The sequence below is a fragment of the Phaethon aethereus genome, assembly GCF_964289735.1.
Source record: "Phaethon aethereus genome assembly, chromosome: 13".
NCBI classification, from domain to species: domain Eukaryota; kingdom Metazoa; phylum Chordata; class Aves; order Phaethontiformes; family Phaethontidae; genus Phaethon; species Phaethon aethereus.
The window spans coordinates 7376039-7397713 of NC_138589.1; the positions used below are offsets into that span (position 1 = coordinate 7376039).

Below are 21675 nucleotides of genomic sequence, written 5' to 3' on the forward strand. Positions count from 1 at the left end.
ATTTGCAAGATATACAGTATTTTATGAATACAATGCTGGTCATTTGAGGCAATGTAAAATACCTCAATTTTTCCTTCATGCTTTTTTTTTCTTTTTTTCTTTTTTTTTTTTCTTTTAGAAAGATACTGTTTACCAAAAAGAAACTTGAGCAGTCCAGGAAAAGCTATTTTCCATTAAATTTATGAAAACCATAAATTGAGGCAAACCTAAGATTCCCAATGGAATCAAGATTATCTTCCCGCTACCACCACCTTAAAATTATCACATGCTTATTGGAACACTAATATCTGCACCCTAAGAGTACATTTGCTTTCAACGATGAGGGTGATTCTTTTAAAAACACTTCAGTGTGGTAAATGCGATACAGATCTTTGCAAGTATTAAGTTTTGGAACAGTTTTGCTAATAGCAGCTAACAATACTGGATTAATATAATTTATAAATAATTGTTCCCTAAGCGGTGAACATAAGTCTACACATTCACAATAATCTAAAACAAAATAAATACTGTGATTATGCATAATGTGGTACAACTTTTACTAGTTTCTATGAACAAAACTCAACATCTTGTTGATAAAATTATCTGATCAAATTAAAATATGAATCTAAAAATTTAAAAAAAAAAATTGTCAAATTAACATCACTTAAGCTTAGTGTTCAAGTAAATGTTACGACTCTCCATATTTTTGGAACATATATATTTTCCTTTTTGAAGTAAAACACTTTAACACATTGAAAATGTTTATTAATTTAAGTGATGACATCAGTTCTGGTCTTATTTTAGCATTATTTTACTTTAAAAATCATTGCACTCATCAGTGCCCATTAAAGGTCAGGTTGGTCTGTAGTATTCTGTAAATGTATATTAAAATTTTTCTAAAAGCTAATAGTACTTTTTATAAAAGCATCATCTCCAGAACAGCTGCATTAAATACAGCCACGTATGCCGAGTACAGACTTTCCTCTTTAAAGAAATACATGAAAGTAAATGCCACTTCACTTTCTACCATTGCAGTGTCCCAACTCCTGTTCCAAGCTACGCCTGTAAGTGTAATTACACATTTAATTTGCATTCATACTCATGGCACGAAAGTTACTGCAACTTAGATTCGTAATGCGACTGAACCGGACAAATGTGGAGTTTAAATTAAATGATAACTAGGTCAATGAAGAAATACTATGAGATATGAAGGGTTTGGGTCTTTAAGGCAATACAAAATATATTTTGTTATTTGAAGGTGGTTTGTTTTTTTTTTTAAATGAGTAAGTGTAAATATAAAAATGCCTAAGAGGGGAGTGAGGAAAAAAACACTTTAATTGTAAAATTTACTTAAAGCTTCAACAGTTACCATCTCCTACAGGAGTCAGCAAAAATATAAAAGACAAAAATACCCAGACCTGGAAGGGGGAGGAAAGGCACAAACAAAGAGGCATGGGATTAAAGCAGCCCAGGAATGCAAACGTCTGTAACAAACTGAGTTTTGTTGTTTTTGGTTTTGGTTTTTTTAAACAAAAAAAAAAAAGAAAACAATCACCACCACCAACCAAACGAGAAAAAAAAAACCAACAAACCCCAAGTGGCTTCATATTTCTTTAAAAAAAAGGAAGGGTCAGGGAGAAACCTCTAAGAGGAGGAAGAGAAAGATGCAACTGTAAAACCCCATTGCCTGAAATGATGGCACTCTGGAAAACGAGGTGAAGGTTACTTCTCCGAGATGACAAGTTCAGTGTCTACACAAAGTACATGCACACATTATACAAATGAAAAACTTCATTTGCCACCATAAACCTTTCTTTCGAGGAACAGCTTTTGCAGATCAAATGTTCTATTAAATCTTTTCAATGCCAAGAAAAGAAATTCTGAGCAATATAACTAGTAATGTCTCTTTATATGGATGTTAAGATGACAATTCAGATTATTTTCCAAACTAATCCTGAGAAAAATTTATGTTTACAATTTAAACAGTAATGTTATGTAAAAAGTATTAACAAATCCACTATTACAAATGTCAGTTTTCCTATATGGTCATCTATATATACACAATAAAATGGTAAGTATATGCAAAAATAATAAAAAAATCATGCACAAATTACTTTCACCTTCAAAGGCTGGGTTTCCCTCAAAATACAATTTTTTGCCTTTTTTTCCTATTTTTTGTGTTTTATTTGTTTTTTACCACCCCCTAGACACACTGAGTACTACCTCTACAGGTCAGCATGAGCTGATGGGAAATACATTTATTTTACATTCAAGCTTTTATATCCTAAATGACCCTGTTGTAGCATATGACTTATCAAATGAGCAGCCTTTTTCCTCTTTTTTTTTTAATTTTTGTCTTTTAAATTTTTTTCTTTTTTTTTTCTTTTTTTTCTTTTTTTTTTTTTTTTTTTTTTTTTGCAGTGATCAATCTTCATGATCCGTTCCGTGGCGAGCTGGGAAAAAAAAAATGCAGTTGCTAATCAATGTCTGAACAGTCTGAAGCTCCGGAAGAGATCCAAGGAGTCACTATCAAACTATCCCGTAGCATGAGATCATTGCACACAGAAGAACAGTCATAAAATAGGCAACTATCTACAAAGGTCTGAAAGGGCCGCATCCCTCTTGTGTTTCCTCTTTTTGCCGTGGAAAAACTGATGGTGTGATTTGCTGCCTTGATGTTGTTTGTTTGTGACTGAGGTACCGTGGCTTGAGTTTGTTGGACCTTGGAAGCCTTTGTTAGAAGAGCGAAATAACCGTGCAGATCCATGCTGTAAAAGAAAGAGAATGTGGTAAATCAGCGTTAAAGAGAAAAAAGTGTGGCAACTGCATAACCCTATTTCTAGATAATGAGGACGTTAACTCATGAAAGTGTTACACTTGAAAAAATTGATACGGCAGAAGCAGCTAGGCCGTTGCTGTGACAGCGGCACAGTACCACGGATCGTTCACTTTGGTGGTTGCACACAGATGTTCATCTCTAGATCCAAAACTATGCAGGTCAAGAGGAAAGAGCAGAGCACTCTGAATTTGGAAAAGGGCAGAACTGTTCTATGGCTCCCGTTTCACAACCATCAAAAAAGTTTTTACAGAAACATTAAGTCCATAATCCAAGATGACAGACGAAAATTGCTCAAATCGTATCTTCTGTGCAAAATTAAGACAACATTCTTTTAAGACGAGGACTGATTTTATACCACATCTTTTTACAGACGTAGAGTATCTCGGATCACATTCCAGCACCACAACTAGCTTTGCGTAATAACACAAACAGACATTCACGGTATATCCAAGGCCTAGTTTGTAAACTGTCTCATTACTAGCTAGAGACAGATCGTTAGCAAGGAGCAGGCAAGTGTTCAGAATTACTTTTCAGGAATAATATTCCAGAAGACTCCAGACTACTTTTCATACATTAAGGGAGTCCTAAATTCTAAAAAAGTATTAACATTTAAACTGCATATATCCAAAGTATATAGAGGCATGTAGTATTTCCAGATTACTGAGTTGTCATAGAAGCATTCCTCAACATGAGAAATCCCCTAAATGCGTAAGCTCTGCTAGATCTCATCATAAAGATATTTGTCTTTAGGGGGAAATCAGAGGGAATTTTATGTATCTGCAAGGAATCTGCATCTCGCTTAATGAAAGACAGTTTAACAAGTATCAACAGCTAACAGAGCAGCCAGTCATAGTTTTAAACATACATTTTTGCTAATTGTTTTCCACTAAGCGTAGGCAAGTCTCATTATTCTCTCAAGTTCTCACATTCTGCAGCAAAGACTGGACTGACATGATTTCTGCAAAAAGGAAATAGGTGCAACACTGCTGTATACTTCTGGCAAATCTGGATTCCCAGAATATGTCAATCCAATTTCATCTGTTTTAAGACTGGGAAAGCCAGAGTTGAAAACTCGTATGTGTAAGCTAAACAGAACCAGGTGATTTTAGATACAATCAGTGCTCAAAGCTTTTTGGTGGGGTAAAGGAGAGGTGAAAAAAGCAGTGTTTCCTTTCCAGAACAAGCTACCCTTCCATGGAGGACGTGTAATATTCAAATATTCTATACAGTCTATACTGTTTTCAAACATTTCACAAACCTGAGATTTGTTCGTGTTGCTGGATGTATTGGCTGTTTGGCTATTTTGTGTTTTCCCACTTGACTGGGAAGATTCCAGTGACAGTTCTTGTGACCCCACTCTGTTTGTGGTAGACTGACGACAAGTCAATTGTTTAGAGGTTTTGCAAGGTGTTCCATCAGAATCCTTCAGGAAAATGTAAAGTATTAGTGAGTTTTTCTTAAGAGTAAGTGAGTTTTCCTACAAGTGAGTTTTCCCTTAAGAATAAAGCTAGAAGTAGTCAAAACTGAAAGTGTGTTCATTTTAATGGGTATTAACATTCTTTCAATCCAGAATTCTTACTGAGTAAACCAGACAGATTTAAAAGTGTATTGATGCATGATTCTGATTTGGGGATTTGCCTTTTATTTTTTAAATAGAATTCCCAAACAGATTTATTTTTTTTTTAACCATATAGTTTAAGACTACGAATCTCTTTTTTTGAAATACTGCTTTCCCAGATAAAAGAGGGCTATGTAACTTTGTATCTACTGTATTCACTTTCTACATGTGTTGTGTCAAAACCAGACTGCAACTTACATGTATAGAAATTGCATAAGAGAAATTGCATAATTGCATCTTATGCAAGTTAGGATTCTGGATGAAATAATTAACTAGGATTCCGAGCTTTCAAAATGTATTCTGTGTCAATTCAAATCAAGAAAAAAAAACCCCATACAAATTGAAAAAACAAAATCAGAAAGCCTCCAGTACTTACTACATCACTAGAGCTGGACAGTGTAGAGGATGATGATGATAAAGGACCTGATGAAGAATTTGAAGAATGTTTACTAAGTGTTTCTGAAGTTTTATTTCTAGGTTTTCCCAGTGCTTCATTCTCTTCAGTAAGATTATTGTTGCATTTGTCTAGCTGCTGAGTATCTACTATCAAGGTTACTCCATTACCTATTAAAAACAAAACAGAAGTATTACCACACATAAACCGCTAAATATGTTGCCTTTTTTTTTTTTTAAGTATACCCACTCAGGTATTATATTATATATAGCAGGACATGCACAGGCATCTATCTGCACACGTACACACTTTCAATATCGGCAGACGCATGTGCGCGTGTGTTTGTGTGTAGGTACTGCCTGCAGCAAGCCGACACCTCGCAGAGGGTGTGCTGTTTCCTGACAATATCCATTAATGTACGCTGTGAAAAGCGCCAAGTATTACCCACAGTTCAAGATGGAAATTAGAGAGGTAAGACATGGAAAAAGGTAGTACCAAAGTTCAGATGTGCTGCTTAATTAGATTGTTTCATGACACACTTCAACAGCACTCAAATACATAGGTTTTAATTCTGTTCCTATAGGCCCAACACTCAGCAACTCCTGTTCTTCTTCTGCTGGAGCTGCCAGGCCGTAAGAACTCCAAGTAAGTCTGGTTGCTTGTATGATAGCCTACACTGAAAATACAAGATACAGAACTCTGATATCACACTAACTTCTACCTTAATTAATAAAAAAATTAAAAGTAAAAAAAAAGTCAGAACTTAAATCTAAACTAAATCTACAAGACAACTACTGTAACTGTCACCATTATCTTCCTGGTAAAGGGCTATTTTTATTTTTTTAATTACTGTTTTATCTCACATAAGACACCTAGGAGTTACCTCTGGTTTATATAATACACATTTGTTGCTCCACTAGCTGTATTTGCATATAGAGTTTAACAGACATGTCACAATAGGTAGTAGCTACGTACTACTCTGGAGCTTGCGGGACTAACCAATACCGCAGTGCCACAAGGGCCTACAGAGTGATAAAACACGAATGGCCCAGAAGCACATTCAATTTACAAGGACAGTGAGGGAAATCACTAACAAAAGCTTTGAAAAGAAAGAAACAAAATCCCAACCTAGCCTAAAGACTGGGTAGTTGTGTCATCTTCTCTGATTAAATCCCTAACAAGAGAAGACTTCCAGTAGGCAACATTCTAAAATTAACTGGATAGTATTAAATTTAATTTGAAATTTTCCAGCCAGCAGATACACCTGCACCAAAAGAGCATGGCAACTGGCTGGTGAAGACCGAAGATGGGCATTAGAAATTATTAGAAAATTAGAAATTATTTTAAAGAACATTTTCAACAAGTTGTCTGGCTAGATTTTGTGTGTTTCCATTTGTTAGTAACAAGAATCATGCTTGATATTTCAGGATTTTTCTGTTTAAAAGACTTATTCAACTTATATGGTCAATCCTGGTTTAAATATTGCTTCCATACATGTATGATATATAAAACTTTAAAATGAAAAATAAAAGAACAACAAAGGGTAAGGATTTAGACTTACGCTAACATTCCCACTAATTCGTTTGAAAACCTTGCCCACATTTAAAGGACAAAGGAAGTGTGACAGTAACAACACGTGTAATTTAAATTGGAAGTTCTTCAAAAGTCTCCTTTTGCAAGCCAGCACTCTTCACAGACCCCTGTGCTGACCAAATCTATCACAGTAGAATAAAGATGTGGTATTTTGGGCCTTTTTACTCTTGTCCAAATCTAAATTTTCTGGATGAGAACACAAGAAAAAGCCTGTCACCACTGAGCAGAAAAATAAAATTCATATTAAGATGTATACATTGCCTTATGTGGGGCAAAAGCAACAACAAAATCTGTATGATCAAAATATGCAGGAAGTTTCCCACTATCAGCCATGCTTAGTCAAAACTTACCATTACATGAGGACTCTGTCCTACTTTGCATTCCCCACTGCTTTGATATCCAGTCTCTGTATGTGGCCACTTCTTGCGTTACTCTAATTATTCTACCTAATATACTGTAAAACAGGGGGGGAGAAAAAATCACAAACATCACCACCATTAATTTTTGGGCACACAAAAATATAAGCAATGAATGTCTGAGATTTAGACTCATAAAATTTACCTTTCTGTTTCGTTGTTAGGGTAATATTTAGCTATGGGGGAAACTGCATGGCTCAAAACAACATAGGCATAATCAAAAGCCTGTTTCACTTGCATGGCACCATAGGAACTCCTCCCAACATCATTACCTTAAAATAAGAATACAGTTAAATAAATGAGATTGAAACCGTGGTTTTCTCCTTTCAGACAGGAGACAGTAATATTTTTTTGAAACTGCCCTTAAGTCCCAACTCACTTCAGTGACCTCTTGTAAACACGATTAGCGAAGCATAAATATTTGAAAGAGCTTAAAAGGCCTATAGATATTTAGATGCACAGAAGTCCAAAATGGCAATTCTCTGGGTAAAAGTGCAATACTTGAAGAAAAAAAATAAAATCCTGTACTGCATATTACAGGTAACAGTACAGAATGAAATCACTACATACGTATGTGACTCTACAGAACTGAAGAGGAGAGAATGCGTAAGAGCATACGTATATTATGAAGTGCAACTGTGACACAGGCAAGCACAAGCTTGAAAGGGACCACGCGTACGTACAGGTACATCCAGCCCACACCAGGCCCATGTGCTGTGGCTTTACTGCTGCTACCACAGAGCATGTGACAGTTGCTTGGCGTGCCTTCTCATACCCTACCTCCTGACTGCAGTACAGGCGTGCTCCAGGGTGACGTGGTAACTTTTGCTAGGAACGTGTCTTAAAGAAAATCATTGTGTTCTGAGTGCATCTTGTGTTCACAGGCATGAATGCAGTGCTTCTGTTTGTTTTTTGGTGGTCATTCTACATTATTCTTTGATTTAACTCCTCTGGATTAAGCATTGCCCTAACTTTTTTTCTTAGTCAGTATGTTAAATCTTGGTTTATGAGGATACCTGGCTGTAACGGATCTTCGATATACAGCATTGATGGTCTATAGCCATCCAGCATGCTTTTTTGCACTTCATCCTTGGCAACGTAAGAGCCACCATCCTTTATTCGGATTCCAGTCTTCAGATAATTGAAGTGACGTCCGTATAATTCAAAAAACTCTATTAAAAGAACACCATAGTTGGCACTGGGCATACAGGCATCTTCCCTTGGATGCAGCTATTAAGAAGAGAGAAAGAAAAAAAATAATTTTCTTAAGACTTCAAGTTTCAAATGCCTTTAAGTGCCTTTTTTTCCCCCCACAGCAAACATGTCCAAATACAACAACGACAAAAATTAATATATAAAGCAAATGTCTAAATATAGTATTTTCCTCTGATAAAGCAATTTTGCATCTTTAAAACAAGATGCTATCAAAATTTCTATAAATTAATTACCTCTTAAAAATAAGGCTGTCAAGTATTACTGTTCTTGTATTTGAACTTTCAGTTCAATAAGTGAACTTCCAGCACTAATGGCAGCGTTCTTGTAAAAAAAACAAAGAGATTTGCACTTCACGAACTTGGGTTTGCAATACAAATACAGGCTTCTAATGTGCACAGCTACATAAATGATCCCCTCTACTGTTAAGTACGCAGCCTGAGAGATTATGAACAAAACCAGTTCAGAACCGTAACAGATACAACCCCCAACTTCTTTCTTTGCAGGAGCAAATGGAAACACGATTAGTCAATGCAAGAAAAAACTGGGTTTGGGAGAGATTTTGGTTTCTTTCAAAAAGATATGCCTGTTGCCTTCATTTCTTTTCAGCAGTCAGCTGCAATAGCACTCAGCAAACAGGCTCAGGTTTAAAAGTACCTACAATCTGGAAAAGTACAGACGTACACATACACACAGAGTCATACAAGAACATTTAGTACAAGAAAAAATAACGAGGTTGATAAAGCCAGAACTTGTCTGCTTCACATTTCTGCAATGTTTTAATTCCCCAGGCACAACAATATAGATTTAGTTCATGCACTTTGTTCTCCTAGGTTTAAGAGGAAGGTGTAAAACATGTTTATTTGATATCAGCTTAAAACCGTAGACAAACAAGCAAAATTCCATTGCATTCATTAACACACATACAGGGTGTATGACCTGGAAAACCAGTGTTTTAAAGGACAGCTGCATCTAACACCAACCTATATAGCTTGTTCCAAGTAAGTTACACAACAGTCAAATTACTTTACCATGAATGACACATGGGCCTGGTATCGATACACTAATGGTGTCTGGTGTTCCAAACATCTCGAATACCAAAAGTACCAGTATGGGAGAAAGAACAGAAGACAGGTGGGATGTGTCTATTTTTAAATGAAAAAGGGGTGCAAAACCACAAACAGGATAGCTTAAATGACTGAATTTAAGGATTGATTAAACTCCTCCTTAATGTCATGCCCTTTTTTCATTAAGCTTACCTGAAGGAAACTGACAGCCATTAAAAAAAGACTATAAGAACCGATTCCACCTGTAAATACTTCATTAAGGTCCCTCTGCAACAGGAACTGTTTCAATACTAAAACTAGATACGGTAATACAGGGTATTTCTGAAAGAGAAAAACAAAGGTGTTAGGATACTGTGATGCATATATCCAACTGATGCTAAGAAAGCATATTGAAGCTATCTGTATATTAAGTCTCAAAACTAAGCATAATTATAACTTATTATTTTTAGTAACGGGGAGAAGCCAAGTGCTCTGCCTGTGATCAGTACAGTTATTTTACCTCTTCAACTCTGGTGGCAGGTATTAACAACAGAAAAAAGTTATTACCTCATAAAATCAGAATGAATATGTTTGAATATATAAATACACTTTCTTTTCTCATACAAGTGAAAAGCAAAGCAAAGGAAGAACTATGGAGATATCCACCTCTGTAACAAAACCTTTCTGCTACAACCAAGGAGTTACCCCAAAGTGGACTGTGACTTCTGTCCTGCAAGTACTTCAGATGCTCAGAGTTCAAACCAGTGCTTCAAAATTACTACACCCAGATAACATTTTACAAAGGAGCCAAATACTTACCCGTGGGTAACTGGTCCTTCAATAGGTTTGTCCGCATGGATTCCCTTAGAGGTGTGCATACGCTGCACATGCAGAGAACATGGACCTTTGGGACAGCAGTGGAGGCTGGGGCTCCGCCTGCACTCTGTACACCCCCTCACAGGGGAGGGGGCAAAAGAGGCTCAATAATATCACTCCTTTTAGCAACACAGAGCTAAAAAGTTCCTTAGTGTCAGAGAAGAGATGTGGATCATGGTATCCGTGATTACAAAAGATTAAAGGGAAAGAAGAATTTCTCCAAGAACTTCTCTGCACGAGTCTTACGGTGAGTATCGGGAGCCCTATTTAAGTGAAGATCCCAAGAACACTTTTTGGAAAAATTAAGAACTTAACAGTCACACGCTGAAGTGCTAAGTAGCAGTATATACCAAAATTCAAAGACAGGATTTTTCTGAGGAAACTGCAAAACCTTCATTAAGGCTTCAGCTGCCTCAGACTTCTTAAACAAACTGGATGAAAAGAAACACGCATTTCCAAGGGTAATACTGAACACGACACCTCAGTTCGGTATTCAACGTTACAAGGGACAAAATAAGACCCAAGAGAATGCCCTGTAAGTGTTTTATAGAGAGAACCTCAAGAACACCAGTGAAGTCACTTGGCAAGTACACATTTAGTTTTCTCCAAATTAAACAAACGACCCCCCACAGCAGCACAGCCATTACCTGCTGTGTGTCAGGGCCGAGTGCCCTCTCTCCCCCGCCACACCAGGCCGAGCCGCCCCTGCTCAAGGCCAGCTCTGGTGAGGCTCAGCTGCACGGCCTTGGCTTGGGCTGCTGGGATAACAGCCCTGTGGGAAGGCGCCATGGGGGAAGCCTTGTCGGGAGTCCCTCCACTTCGCTCGAGAGCTGCTTTTTGTCTCAGCTGTTCCCCTCGGCGTCTGTGTGAGCCATGCTCTGTGCACTGACCCTGACCCTAACTACTGACTTGGCATCGTCAGCCTCGGCCTCCTTACTGGGGACTTGCCTGCCAGCCGCTGGCCGGACTGTGAGCTGACCCCGACTACTGTCACCAGAGCTGCTCTGCGGGCCGGGGTACCACGGGGCTGCGCTCTGGCAGGCAAGGCCCTGCCCCGTGCCTGCGCGGCTGCCACACGCAGTGCCCGCCCTCTGCCCGGGGGCACAGCCCGCTCCTGCTGTGCCCTCACCCAAGGCCAAAGCTGCGTCTCCAACGGGTTACGGATAACCTGCGCAACAAGAACAGGCCAACGCTTTTTTCTTTTTTTAAGCACACAAAAGTGCCTTCAGGCTCTCAAGAGAAGACCACCTCCTATCTTGAAATTGAGAGGCACATGGGCAATTTGGGGCAAGTATGCAGGCCTTATGGACTTCCCTAAAAACAAATTTATATGCGGAGTGTCGCAGAAATAGAGCCCCTGTGTTGCGGCAGAAAACCAACCACAGACTGCCTGTCCACCGCAAGGCAACGCGACAACGCACAGGATATAAAAACTGAAGTTAGCTACCAACTTCCAGGTAGCTAGTGTCTTACAACAGAGAATCTGGGCATCTTATTTCCCCAACAAGGAGCACAAAACTATTGGTCTTGAAGCAGCAAACAGTTGGCCAACACAATCGACTTCCGTTCATCAGATACGAGGCTGAGAGAAGAAAGGTCTCTGGAGCCACCCCACCCTCTTACTCTGAACACAGGTACAAGAGGCCTCACTGGCACAAGGTTTAAGCAGAAGGTTTATGTAAGCACACAGGTGAGACTAGCAGACAAGGACTCAGACTGTTCTACCGAAATGAAGGACAGAGATTTTTCTCCTGCGTCCTTCTACAGGTTAAAGAAATAGACGCTATAGAAGCAAACTGAGCTACTTTCATACTTGCTACTGAACATAGATGAAGGAACTGAAGATTAACAAGTTGAAGGCCACAAATTCAACTCATCAGCAACTGAAAATCCCCCCAAATTTAGAAGACTTCTTGCAACTCTATGACATTATTAAAGCAGATGTACATGATTTCTAACCCTTGTGATCAGAAGTGCTTGCTTTATTCCGATTTATGGAGTTTTATGAAGGAGTTTTGCTTGTCTAGCTATTGAAATATTTTGATTCTCCTACTGTCCGTTAGTTTGGTTAAAAAGCAGTTAGTAGCAGAATAGTAATACCTAACCACTTAAGTGAGACTGATCTGCACTTCATCTCCCTACACAGAACATGAAAACTCAAGAAAAATTTTCTGCTGCTTTTCTGAGACATTTACGAGTGTCCCACGCACTGAATAAAGGACAAGAAAATAGTGTAATGATACTTCAAAACTTAAATATAAAAGCACATTAATCTTAACAAAATGATCCCATAAATTAAACAAATATAACCACAATGTATCTATGATACAGGTATTAGTGAATCCCTGAACAATAACTTACTAAATTCAACTTATTCTATTTAATTAGCATTTGTACGCTGAAACAATATTCAATCTAGAACAAGATTATTCCTACCTTCTTAGGAACATGTGGTTATTACTAATTTTAAGGAACCAGAGTTAGAAGAGCAGAACATTTAAGACAGGTGTTAGTGCATCTTCCTTAGTCATTGTACCATTGTAACTTCTCCATACTTTCTTTGTACATTTTGCTATCTTCATGCCTTTTAGGGCAATATATCTCAAAACCTAAGAACATCACACAGTAGTATCGGACAACAAAAAGTAACAGAGAGTGACAGCGTATCTCTAGTAAGGATGCAGTCAAAACTAAATCAAACTAAGTCATTGAAAATTCAGCTCTGTAGTTCTATTATAGTGTTGCCTAACCTTAATAAAATCTTTGATGAGCTGTGCTGCTTTAACCCCGTTCTGTACATTAAAGCTTATATCAACTTTTACTTCAGTGAAGGAATCTGTCAGTTTAATAATAGGTACCTGCAAAAGAAAGACAGATTAAGTCAGCAGAGATTTACAAGACACATTTGGTTTCATTCATACTTATATGCACCAGTAAAACTGAAAAGTTTTATGAATTTGCAGAGGGAAGGTAGACAGAGAAATAGACTCCTGTCTATTTATGAACTCACTCTCCTTATGAGTCTGTTTGCATAAACTTCGATTTTCTAGCTTATAAATGCTATTTTCAATTTACTATCCTGATTAACAGAACTTAACACTTCATCTTCAAAGTGATTAACTTCAAATTGTTTTCAGTCAGTCCCTGGTGCAGAAGCACAGCTCTAGTGGGAAAAACAAAAACAAACACCAGAGGGAGACAAACACTTAAGAAATAAAGATAAATGGTAATAGACATACTCTTAAGAAAAGACACACTCACGTGTCATTGTGGGTCATTGATTCCTCAACAAAATTATCTTCAAACAAGCACCACAAGGTATTGAGAGCAGTCTGACGTATCTCCACCTGAGTGGTTTCCAAATTACCTCTCTCTACTACTAGCCATCAATTAGACATCTGTTTAAACCCCATCGCTCTTATATACTCTTACCATTAGCAAAAGGTAGGAAGTTATAATGAAATTAATCCTATCGTGCACAAGATGTAACACTACATATTTGTACAAGGCTTTACTTACTACTTCTATGTGAAAATGTATTATATTTGCTTACTTGCAGGAAGAAAAAATAAATAATTTATTTATGTACAACTCAGCCCAGAAATTCACAAGTCTAATGACATTGATTCACAACAATGACTAGTATAATCTCACTTAAAAGCAAGTGTATGTTGTGCAGTATGGAAAATGAGATTATCATCCCCAACAGAATAAATGCTTCTGTTTGAGCACTATCCATTAAATTGTCAGTAATAGAAACCATACTAAATAAAAAGGTTCTATTGGTTCTTTTTCAAATTTATATATAAAATAGTTTCTGCTTATGAAAATTCATCCTTTTAATCAAGATCTTTGATTGAAAATTAGCTTACAACAAGGAAATACCCTCTTCCCCCAAACTTACAGTTGCTTTATCTAAAACCTTTACTGAGTTTTCATCTGCTACATTGTGCTTTCTAAGAGCTTCTTCCAGGGTCCAAAGAGGTAATGTCTCCCATTTTCCAAACACGACTAAATCAATGTCACTGAAACGGAAAGAAAAATATAGATTTATTCAAATTAAAAGGCCAATACGCTTACAAGATAAACAACTGACATCCACACGTAACTATCACATCTAAGCTGACAGAATGCAGCTTAACCAAATAATTAACTCTTAATTTTCTGATGAAAGGGGTGGGGATGAACTCTCACACTTGGGGAAATACAGAACATTTCAAGGTTACCAAGGGGAGGGGACAGAAACACACACACAAATCAATGGGGCTGCAAAGCCTGAGATTAGTCTCCTCAGGTCACACCAGCAGCAGGGAGGGATCAGCTTCTCCAGAGTGATTCGAAGCAAGAAGTTAACTTCTTGTGAATCACCGCCTTTGGGCTGTATTAATCAGTAGCATCGATTTACCAGCCTGTCACTGAAAGGGAAAGTCCTGTTCCCCATCCTCTACTCCCAGGCGCATGGCCGGGTCTCCTCCTTCCTCTAGGTCTGGTGTTTGTCTAATCCACAGCAAATTAATCCGACATATTAATGGGCCTGGCAGAAACCAGCTCCCCCCTCCCTTAAAAAAAACCCAAAACATTCTGGAGTAATTTCCGGCCTCTTTGCATCTCCAAGTTGGTTTTGTGGGTGATGAGAGCACCAGTGGGCACATGGAGAGCAGCTGACCTGTAGTGCCAAGAACAGGGAACAGGGAAAGAGAAAGGAAAATGTGGCAACTTTGACTTCAGGAAGCAACAAGCTGTTAAAAAAGATCAAGCCATCTAATTAACTTCACTCATTAACTCGGGTCCTTGCAGCGGTGTCTCCATCCTGCTACACTTCCTCCCTATGCACATACACATTCATTTGACTACGCAGGGAGCTGACACCCTAATTCAATGCCTAAACTCAATTTCAAAAGGTGACTGGCGTCCAAACTGAAGCCAGTGAAGGCTACCGTGAGATCCTGAGCTTCTCCTCTTTGCTCAACAACTTCTTTTGTTTCCCCTGCTTGGCTGGGAACACAAAGCAGGCGAGCATAAAACCCTATAGTTGTATCAGCAGGCCTCTTCAGTGATACGGAAAACTGCCTGACACAAAACACAAAAAAATTTAGGAATACTTTCCCCACCCCCTATAGATTCTACAGGTCTGCAGATTCACAAACACCCCTGCTTTAGCAACCTCAAAGAGCTACGTCTGCATTAGATGAAGCACCGCTGCCGACAAGCGGTGCCGGCAGCGGGCAAGTTCAGCCGCATACCGTTTAGCTGACAAGGACAGGCAGCACTCAGATGGTTTCAGAAAACGATGTTCAAAACCTGCCTGGAGAGCAGGAAATGCTGCTGGACACTTCTCTTCGGAGCTAAATTAGTGTTAAGCCCGCTACTGATGCCAACATTTAACAATGGGGTACATTTTTCTGATGCACACCAAGAGAAAAAAGGCAGCTCTGTTGTCACCTTGAGTATAGATACTGCCTGCAAAGTAACAGAGATCCAGCAGCTAAACCACCTCGTGCCCAACCCCTCAATATCAGCCTAAGTAAAAGGGTATTAGGAAACTTCTAACACAGAGTAACAGAATTAAAACCACACTGTGGGTCTTTCTGAATCCCAGAACCTGGAATCTAAATCAACTATGCAGTCACTGACAGGTAAGGAAAACCTAGGGCAAAGGGACAGAGGCAACAGTAAATTAATTACCGACACTCAAATGCTGGTTATTTCGAACATCTGGCAAGTACTGCCACAGAAAGGCTTTTTGGGGGTTTATGTATTACATGAAGTATCTGCATTTATTCTCCCCCGAAAACTCAGCTCAAACAAATATGGAGGAAGGCAATATATGAAATCAAACAGACAACAGCAAAGTGGTTTTGTCGCATCAGTTTCAAATCAATCAAGCAAATACTTGTCATGTGGATAGGAATATCTCTCTCACATTATCAGCATCCAATCAAGCTTAATCCAGCCTATCTGAAATGAATAAAAACAAGGCCAAATGTGAAAATAACGTGTATATGTACACCTTACTTCTGACTTTCCAAACAGAAACTGAGCAATTCAGCTTTCCTGCAACTCCTTAGACTAAAGCAGACACTAAAGCATGTGTCATGTACTTTTCCAAAGAGAGATAAGATGACGACTCAGGTATCCATCACTTGCAGTCAGTACTAGATATTAATTCCTCATGTTCCCAAAGTATAGAATTCAAGTGTTAACCTCAGACTTACACTATTTAAATGTGTTTATCCCCTGCAGCCATTTAAGTCTTTGATTTTGTTTCTGTTTAACTGTCAGAAATACTTGGAATTTCCACACAGAAGATACCGGTGTCACTGAGTAATGACTTTTCTTTATGAAAACTAGTAATAAATTTGGAAAAGGTAGATGTTGACTATTGTACAGATTTCACAAAAGAAGACTGAAAGAAAAAAACAATTCTGTACATAATCTTTTATCTTCAGTGCTAACATTATCATTAACAAGGTAATGTTAAATGTTTCAATTTAATCATCTGTGGAGATAAAATTTAGATTTTCTACTAAAGCCAACCTCTTCCTTTGGTTCAGTCATTTAACGAAGCCAAATCAGAATAAGCCTTTTTTTGACAACACGGTAATTCAGATCTTTTACTGATACATGCAAAATCTATATAGACACATGTATTATATCTTAATGACTATTTTTCTGTACACTTTGCAGAGTACTAATAGTTTAACACTTTCTTAATATAAGTATACCCACATGTAACACAGATATTGGGAGATCAGACTAGTCACGACAGGAGTACAGGTTCAACGTACTATCTTTTCTGTTGTATGGAATTTACACTGAAAAATTACTAACCTTGTAGGTAAATATAGACCAGTTTTAAAACTTCCAAATATCTGCACCTGAAACACAAGAAAAGGATATATGAAAACAAATCTTCAGCTTCAGAAGACAAACAAGTTCTATTAAGTTGCTTGTAAAGGCTGGTTATTGCTACCCTCCATTGGTACGTTTTGGTATTGCTAACAGACACGTTCTGAACAGAAATACTCTCTTCTATTAAAGCACTTACTTCTTCAATGTAGTATAAACGGCTACTCTTCATTGTTGTTACCCATGAAACATTAATAACTTTGACTTTTCCATTACAAAACCTTCTTTGTAATGTAAAAAATTTTACCATGACCAAATTTGTCAAAAAACTATGAACCAGAAGATTTAAAAACACTTAAGAATGATAGAACTAAAAAAAAAACCAACCCAGTATCAGTTTAATTTATTTTTTGCTTTCCTATCTCAAAGTATACCCTTCAGTGTTTAAACACATTTTCTAGGTTTAATATAATTCTGTTGCTTTGCATACTTGGGGGGGAAAAAACCCCAAAACAATCCATTTTTTTTTCTGAATTACAAAGCAAGTAGCATAACTCTGTTTATTTCTGCTTAAACAACAAACAAAAAAGTATCAGAAAGTTTCACATCCCACAGATCTAGTTCATTGTGCTCGATTTTCACTAGCACTGGAGGTTTAAATGATCAGGTTTCCATTGTCCGAACCACGTTCTCATTAACTTAGCCAAGCCTCACAGGGAGGTCGGACTCATGCGCTAAGTATCAAAGGGGGAACTGGTGAGACTTCAAAGGAAAAGTATCTACACATTCGGACTAATTTTCAACCAGACAGTCTTCTGATGTGTTTCCTGGAGCCACCTTACAGACTTGCGTATTCTGCTTTAATGAGTCTCATACACTAGCTTGATTGCCACCTATTTGTATGTGGAGTGACCCACTTCTGTTTTTCCCCTTCAAGGTAAGAAAAAGGGGGAAACGGGAAAAGAGGATGTTTTGCAAGTAAGCATCTTAGTGCTTTAGTAGACTAAGAAGCAGTATGAGTGCTTCCTCTTGATTATTTTATATCACTTCTCTCTTTTTACCCCCTCTCACGCCCATCCTCAACAAAAAGCACATGCTGGTGGTAAATTTAATGTTCGAAGTTCATAGCTTCTCGAACTAGAAAAGACTGCAAGAGATGCCACAGAACTAGCATCAATATAATACTGGATCTTGACAAAAGCATAAACGCATCACAAAGCTAAGAATGTAATAATGATTTTTTTTTTTTTTTAATCCAGAATGGTAATAATAAAAGCATCCTCTGTGAAACTCTTTGGATTCAGTCAAACCAGGATTTATTTGACCACCAAAAACATGTGAAAAGTGCTTTTGCACAATAAAACAACCACCAATACATTTGGAAAAAAACTAAATGTGCTTGCACATTATCAAGCAAAATACTGTGTACAGCTGAACAGCAGAGAGCCTTTATTGAATAAACAACTCTGAAATTTGTAAACTTACTGATATAACATATATGACCTTTACGAAAAGGAATGAGACAACATCTGCTGTTGTACAATAATTTGGAGTATGAGAAATGCTGAATTATTATGAAAGAAACCCACACCCACACTTCAATCTCTCATCAAATCTGGAAAGATGGAAGAAGAGGAAGAGTGGGGAAATCGGGACAGAAATTTTAAAGGGTTTTGATTTATTATCAAATCGGAATTTAAACTGTTGAAGCTCTGTAGCCATGCACATATTTAAAGCACCCAGAATACAGGCCACTATTACGACTTGGGAGACGTGAGCATTAGTTTTTGTGGTGGGCCAACACTCACGATTATGGTTTTATTCTATGTGGACAGATATATGTATTTGCATTCATAAGATAACTTAAGAGTTCACAGTACTGTAATGGACTCCTTCTACTCCTCTATGTTATTGTTACTATTTATCCTATTTATATTTCTGCGAACTTGTTCATATTAAATTCCAAAGTTCCTGAAGAAGCTTTAATTACGGTATGTGTCCAAATATGTCCTCACTATGCACAGCAGAACTTGGAAACCCACAAAAGCTTGGAAAGTTCTTGCTACCAAAATCCCTCCATCAAAACAAAAAGATCTATCCGTAGCCAGTTTAAATTACCCTTTCTTCTACATCATTAAGTAGAATTTTCTGAAGTTTGTCAAACTAAATAGAGTTAATCTTTCTACTTCCATTCCTAATCATAGCATTTTCATAACTGAAGTGTGTGAAGTACGCAACATTACCTCTTTTCAGATCTACGAGCCCTCATAGTACTCAGACACGAAGCTGAGGACTTTATGACAAATGTATCCTAAATTCCACTGTATAAGTACTTATTTGTTCAATAGTCAACTGGTATTTGTATTCAGCTGGTCAAAAATCTTTGTCTTAAAATGCTTTCGTTTAATGTTTTGGGTTGTTCAGTTTCAGTGTAATTAAAGCCTTTCTTATGGTCAGAGCCTTGCTGATGCCAAGAACAGTTCTCACTTATGAGGAATGTTTCCTTCTAAGCACATTCCCTTGAGTAAGAGAGCAAATGACACAATTGCTAACTTCTATAAATAAAGTAATAGTTTAGGATACCTAATTTTACCCCCCCTCCATCTGCTTTTTCAGCCTTTTCCTAAGCGGGGAGGGGGGGAGGTATATGCACAGACACATTCCACACACTCTGCACATGTTTAGATCCATGAAGCCTGATTTTCCTTTTCTTGGCATCTGATTTTTATAGAGTACGTCTTACCTACGTGTTTAGCGAGCAACTACAAACAAAATGTGTATGTTTAACTTACAAGTTTATTTTAGGTGGATTTGCTGCATCTATGACTCGAACAGCTTAAACATTAACTTACCACTTTACACTACAGCTAAAGCTGAGGACATTGGACCAGATAACACTCCACCTTCTCAGAGCACGTACTCAAAACTTAAATCTTACAAGTAGCTAAACCAACACAGATTTCCAAAAGGTTAGTCATTAACTCAGATGACTGAAAAATTACAATAAAAGACTGTCAAAGTTGAACACAGTTGAGTTCAGCAGTTCAGTTCCCAAGCAGATCGTAAAGTATTAGAAAAATAACATTACAATAATTTCCAGATTATGACCTGGCATGCTGTTATCACCATTCAGTTCCCTTTTAGCCTCCAGAAAACAGAAGGGCATACAAGAGGAGAATTCTTCCTCGACGTAATAACGGCATACAAAATGTAGAGTTAGGCTTTGAAGAGCAGTTACTGCCTTGAGAAAAAGGAACTGGCACGCTCTTGCTCTCTAACATATTCAAGAACAGTGAAGAAAGATGGTCATGGCAGTTTTAACTGTCACTAATTAAAAAGTGAACCTCTGTTTTCAACTGCACGGCGTGTGCTTCCTCAGTCACGTTACAGCTGAGCCCAGTGGTCAGCTGTCACTTGTGGTAGGGCTTGTAATTCGCTTTCCCTTCTTCAACGGATTATGGCTGCAAAACCCAGTTTCAGTAGCTTAAAGAAAGACTATTTTCTAAGTCCCCAAAGTCATATATATACACACATATATATATAAAAATATTTTTTTAATAGAAAAGACCTGGCTTTTACAGATCGAGTCTGTCCTACAAACAGAGTATCTCTGGAAGCACTCATTTCTTGTGCCCCATCCAAAGTGTTAGTGGTAACAAAGAAAGATCCCCGGGTAGTAAATCCCTTCACCTCGTTACACTAGTTAAGTCTGCAGCACACAAACTTGTCTAGGAAACAGCGGCATCTCCTCTAGGCTGAAGCAATCAGTTATTTTGGTGAAATCCCCTACTACAAGACTTTGGCAGGGTGTATCATAGAAGTACTGTTTCATACCCGCACTGTTTCCTATACTATTGCCTGCCAGACTGGCAGCCCACCACTCCGGCTCTTGATTAGCATCTACAGCACTGTTTCTCTGGGTTAGAGGAGAGCTATACAACACCTCTGAGATATGCTGAAGTCTCTTGCACAGTTCCCTTGGAAAGGTGATTGGTTTTGCTCAAAGAGGAAATTACCAGACACATGCAGTACTGACTTATCAGCCCCTCTAACTGTGCAAAGGCGACTACCACTGCGTGGGGAGTGCTCCTTGCATATTGCACATCGTCCTAATGCCTTGTCCTTAATGACATGAACCACCTTGAAAATGCGAGTGTATTTTACACACCACACACATATAGCTTATACAGAACTCATATTCTGCCATATTGTACCAATTTCTAAAAACACATTCCAACAAACAGATTAAGAAGATCTGAAATGAACAGTGGGTTTAAGTCACTTATGTCAAAACACTGTCTTTTACTGTGGCAGGATCAAAGAGCTTTCCTTATACTAAAGATTCTGCTGTCTGAATTTGGTTTGCTATCCTAGCTAACAAGTTCTTATTTTCAACTACCGTTATCTACAAATAGATGACTACAGCTACAAATCTGCATCCTGAAATGAACGCCATGTTAGTAGAGGGATACAATTGAACTAGATTCATTTATGCTAAAAATCCAACTGTGTCCCCATAAAACCATCCTGAGTTGTAAAAGCAACTTCTCTGGCTTCTCTTTAATGCAACCTTTTTTTTTTTAAAAAAAAAAAAAAGCATAGTTCTGCACAGGAGAAACTTTTGTTTCAATTGAATGAAGTACTAGCAAAAAACCATCTTCAGTGGAAAGAGGCATTACAGATTTTAAGCTCAATACACAAATCTACAGACTTGTTTGTTCCTGTACACAAAACTCGTTCCTTTAAATTTGTAAGATATATCACTTTAGTTTAACTGCCCATTAAAAATAGTATGGTCTATGTAACATGGCTGGCATTCCACCTTAATAAACTTATTCAAGACTGCAGGTCTT

General features: G+C 37.9%; 1 protein-coding gene across 1 annotated transcript in view; it reads right to left on the reverse strand.

The window, feature by feature from the left end:
- Positions 1-1076: 1076 nt before the first annotated feature.
- The window catches only part of TENT4B (terminal nucleotidyltransferase 4B), a gene marked incomplete at its 5' end in the record, with an annotated part of 43330 nt that continues 22731 nt past the window's right edge, over positions 1077-21675 (reverse strand). The window contains 10 exons of the mRNA XM_082005848.1: positions 1077-2747; positions 4077-4241; positions 4813-5000; positions 6774-6877; positions 6985-7111; positions 7856-8069; positions 9311-9439; positions 12724-12831; positions 13878-13998; positions 16805-16851. Of these exons, the coding sequence (XP_081861974.1) occupies positions 2568-2747; positions 4077-4241; positions 4813-5000; positions 6774-6877; positions 6985-7111; positions 7856-8069; positions 9311-9439; positions 12724-12831; positions 13878-13998; positions 16805-16851 (1383 nt within the window). The 3' untranslated portion in view covers positions 1077-2567. The remainder of the gene's footprint in view (positions 2748-4076; positions 4242-4812; positions 5001-6773; positions 6878-6984; positions 7112-7855; positions 8070-9310; positions 9440-12723; positions 12832-13877; positions 13999-16804; positions 16852-21675) is intronic.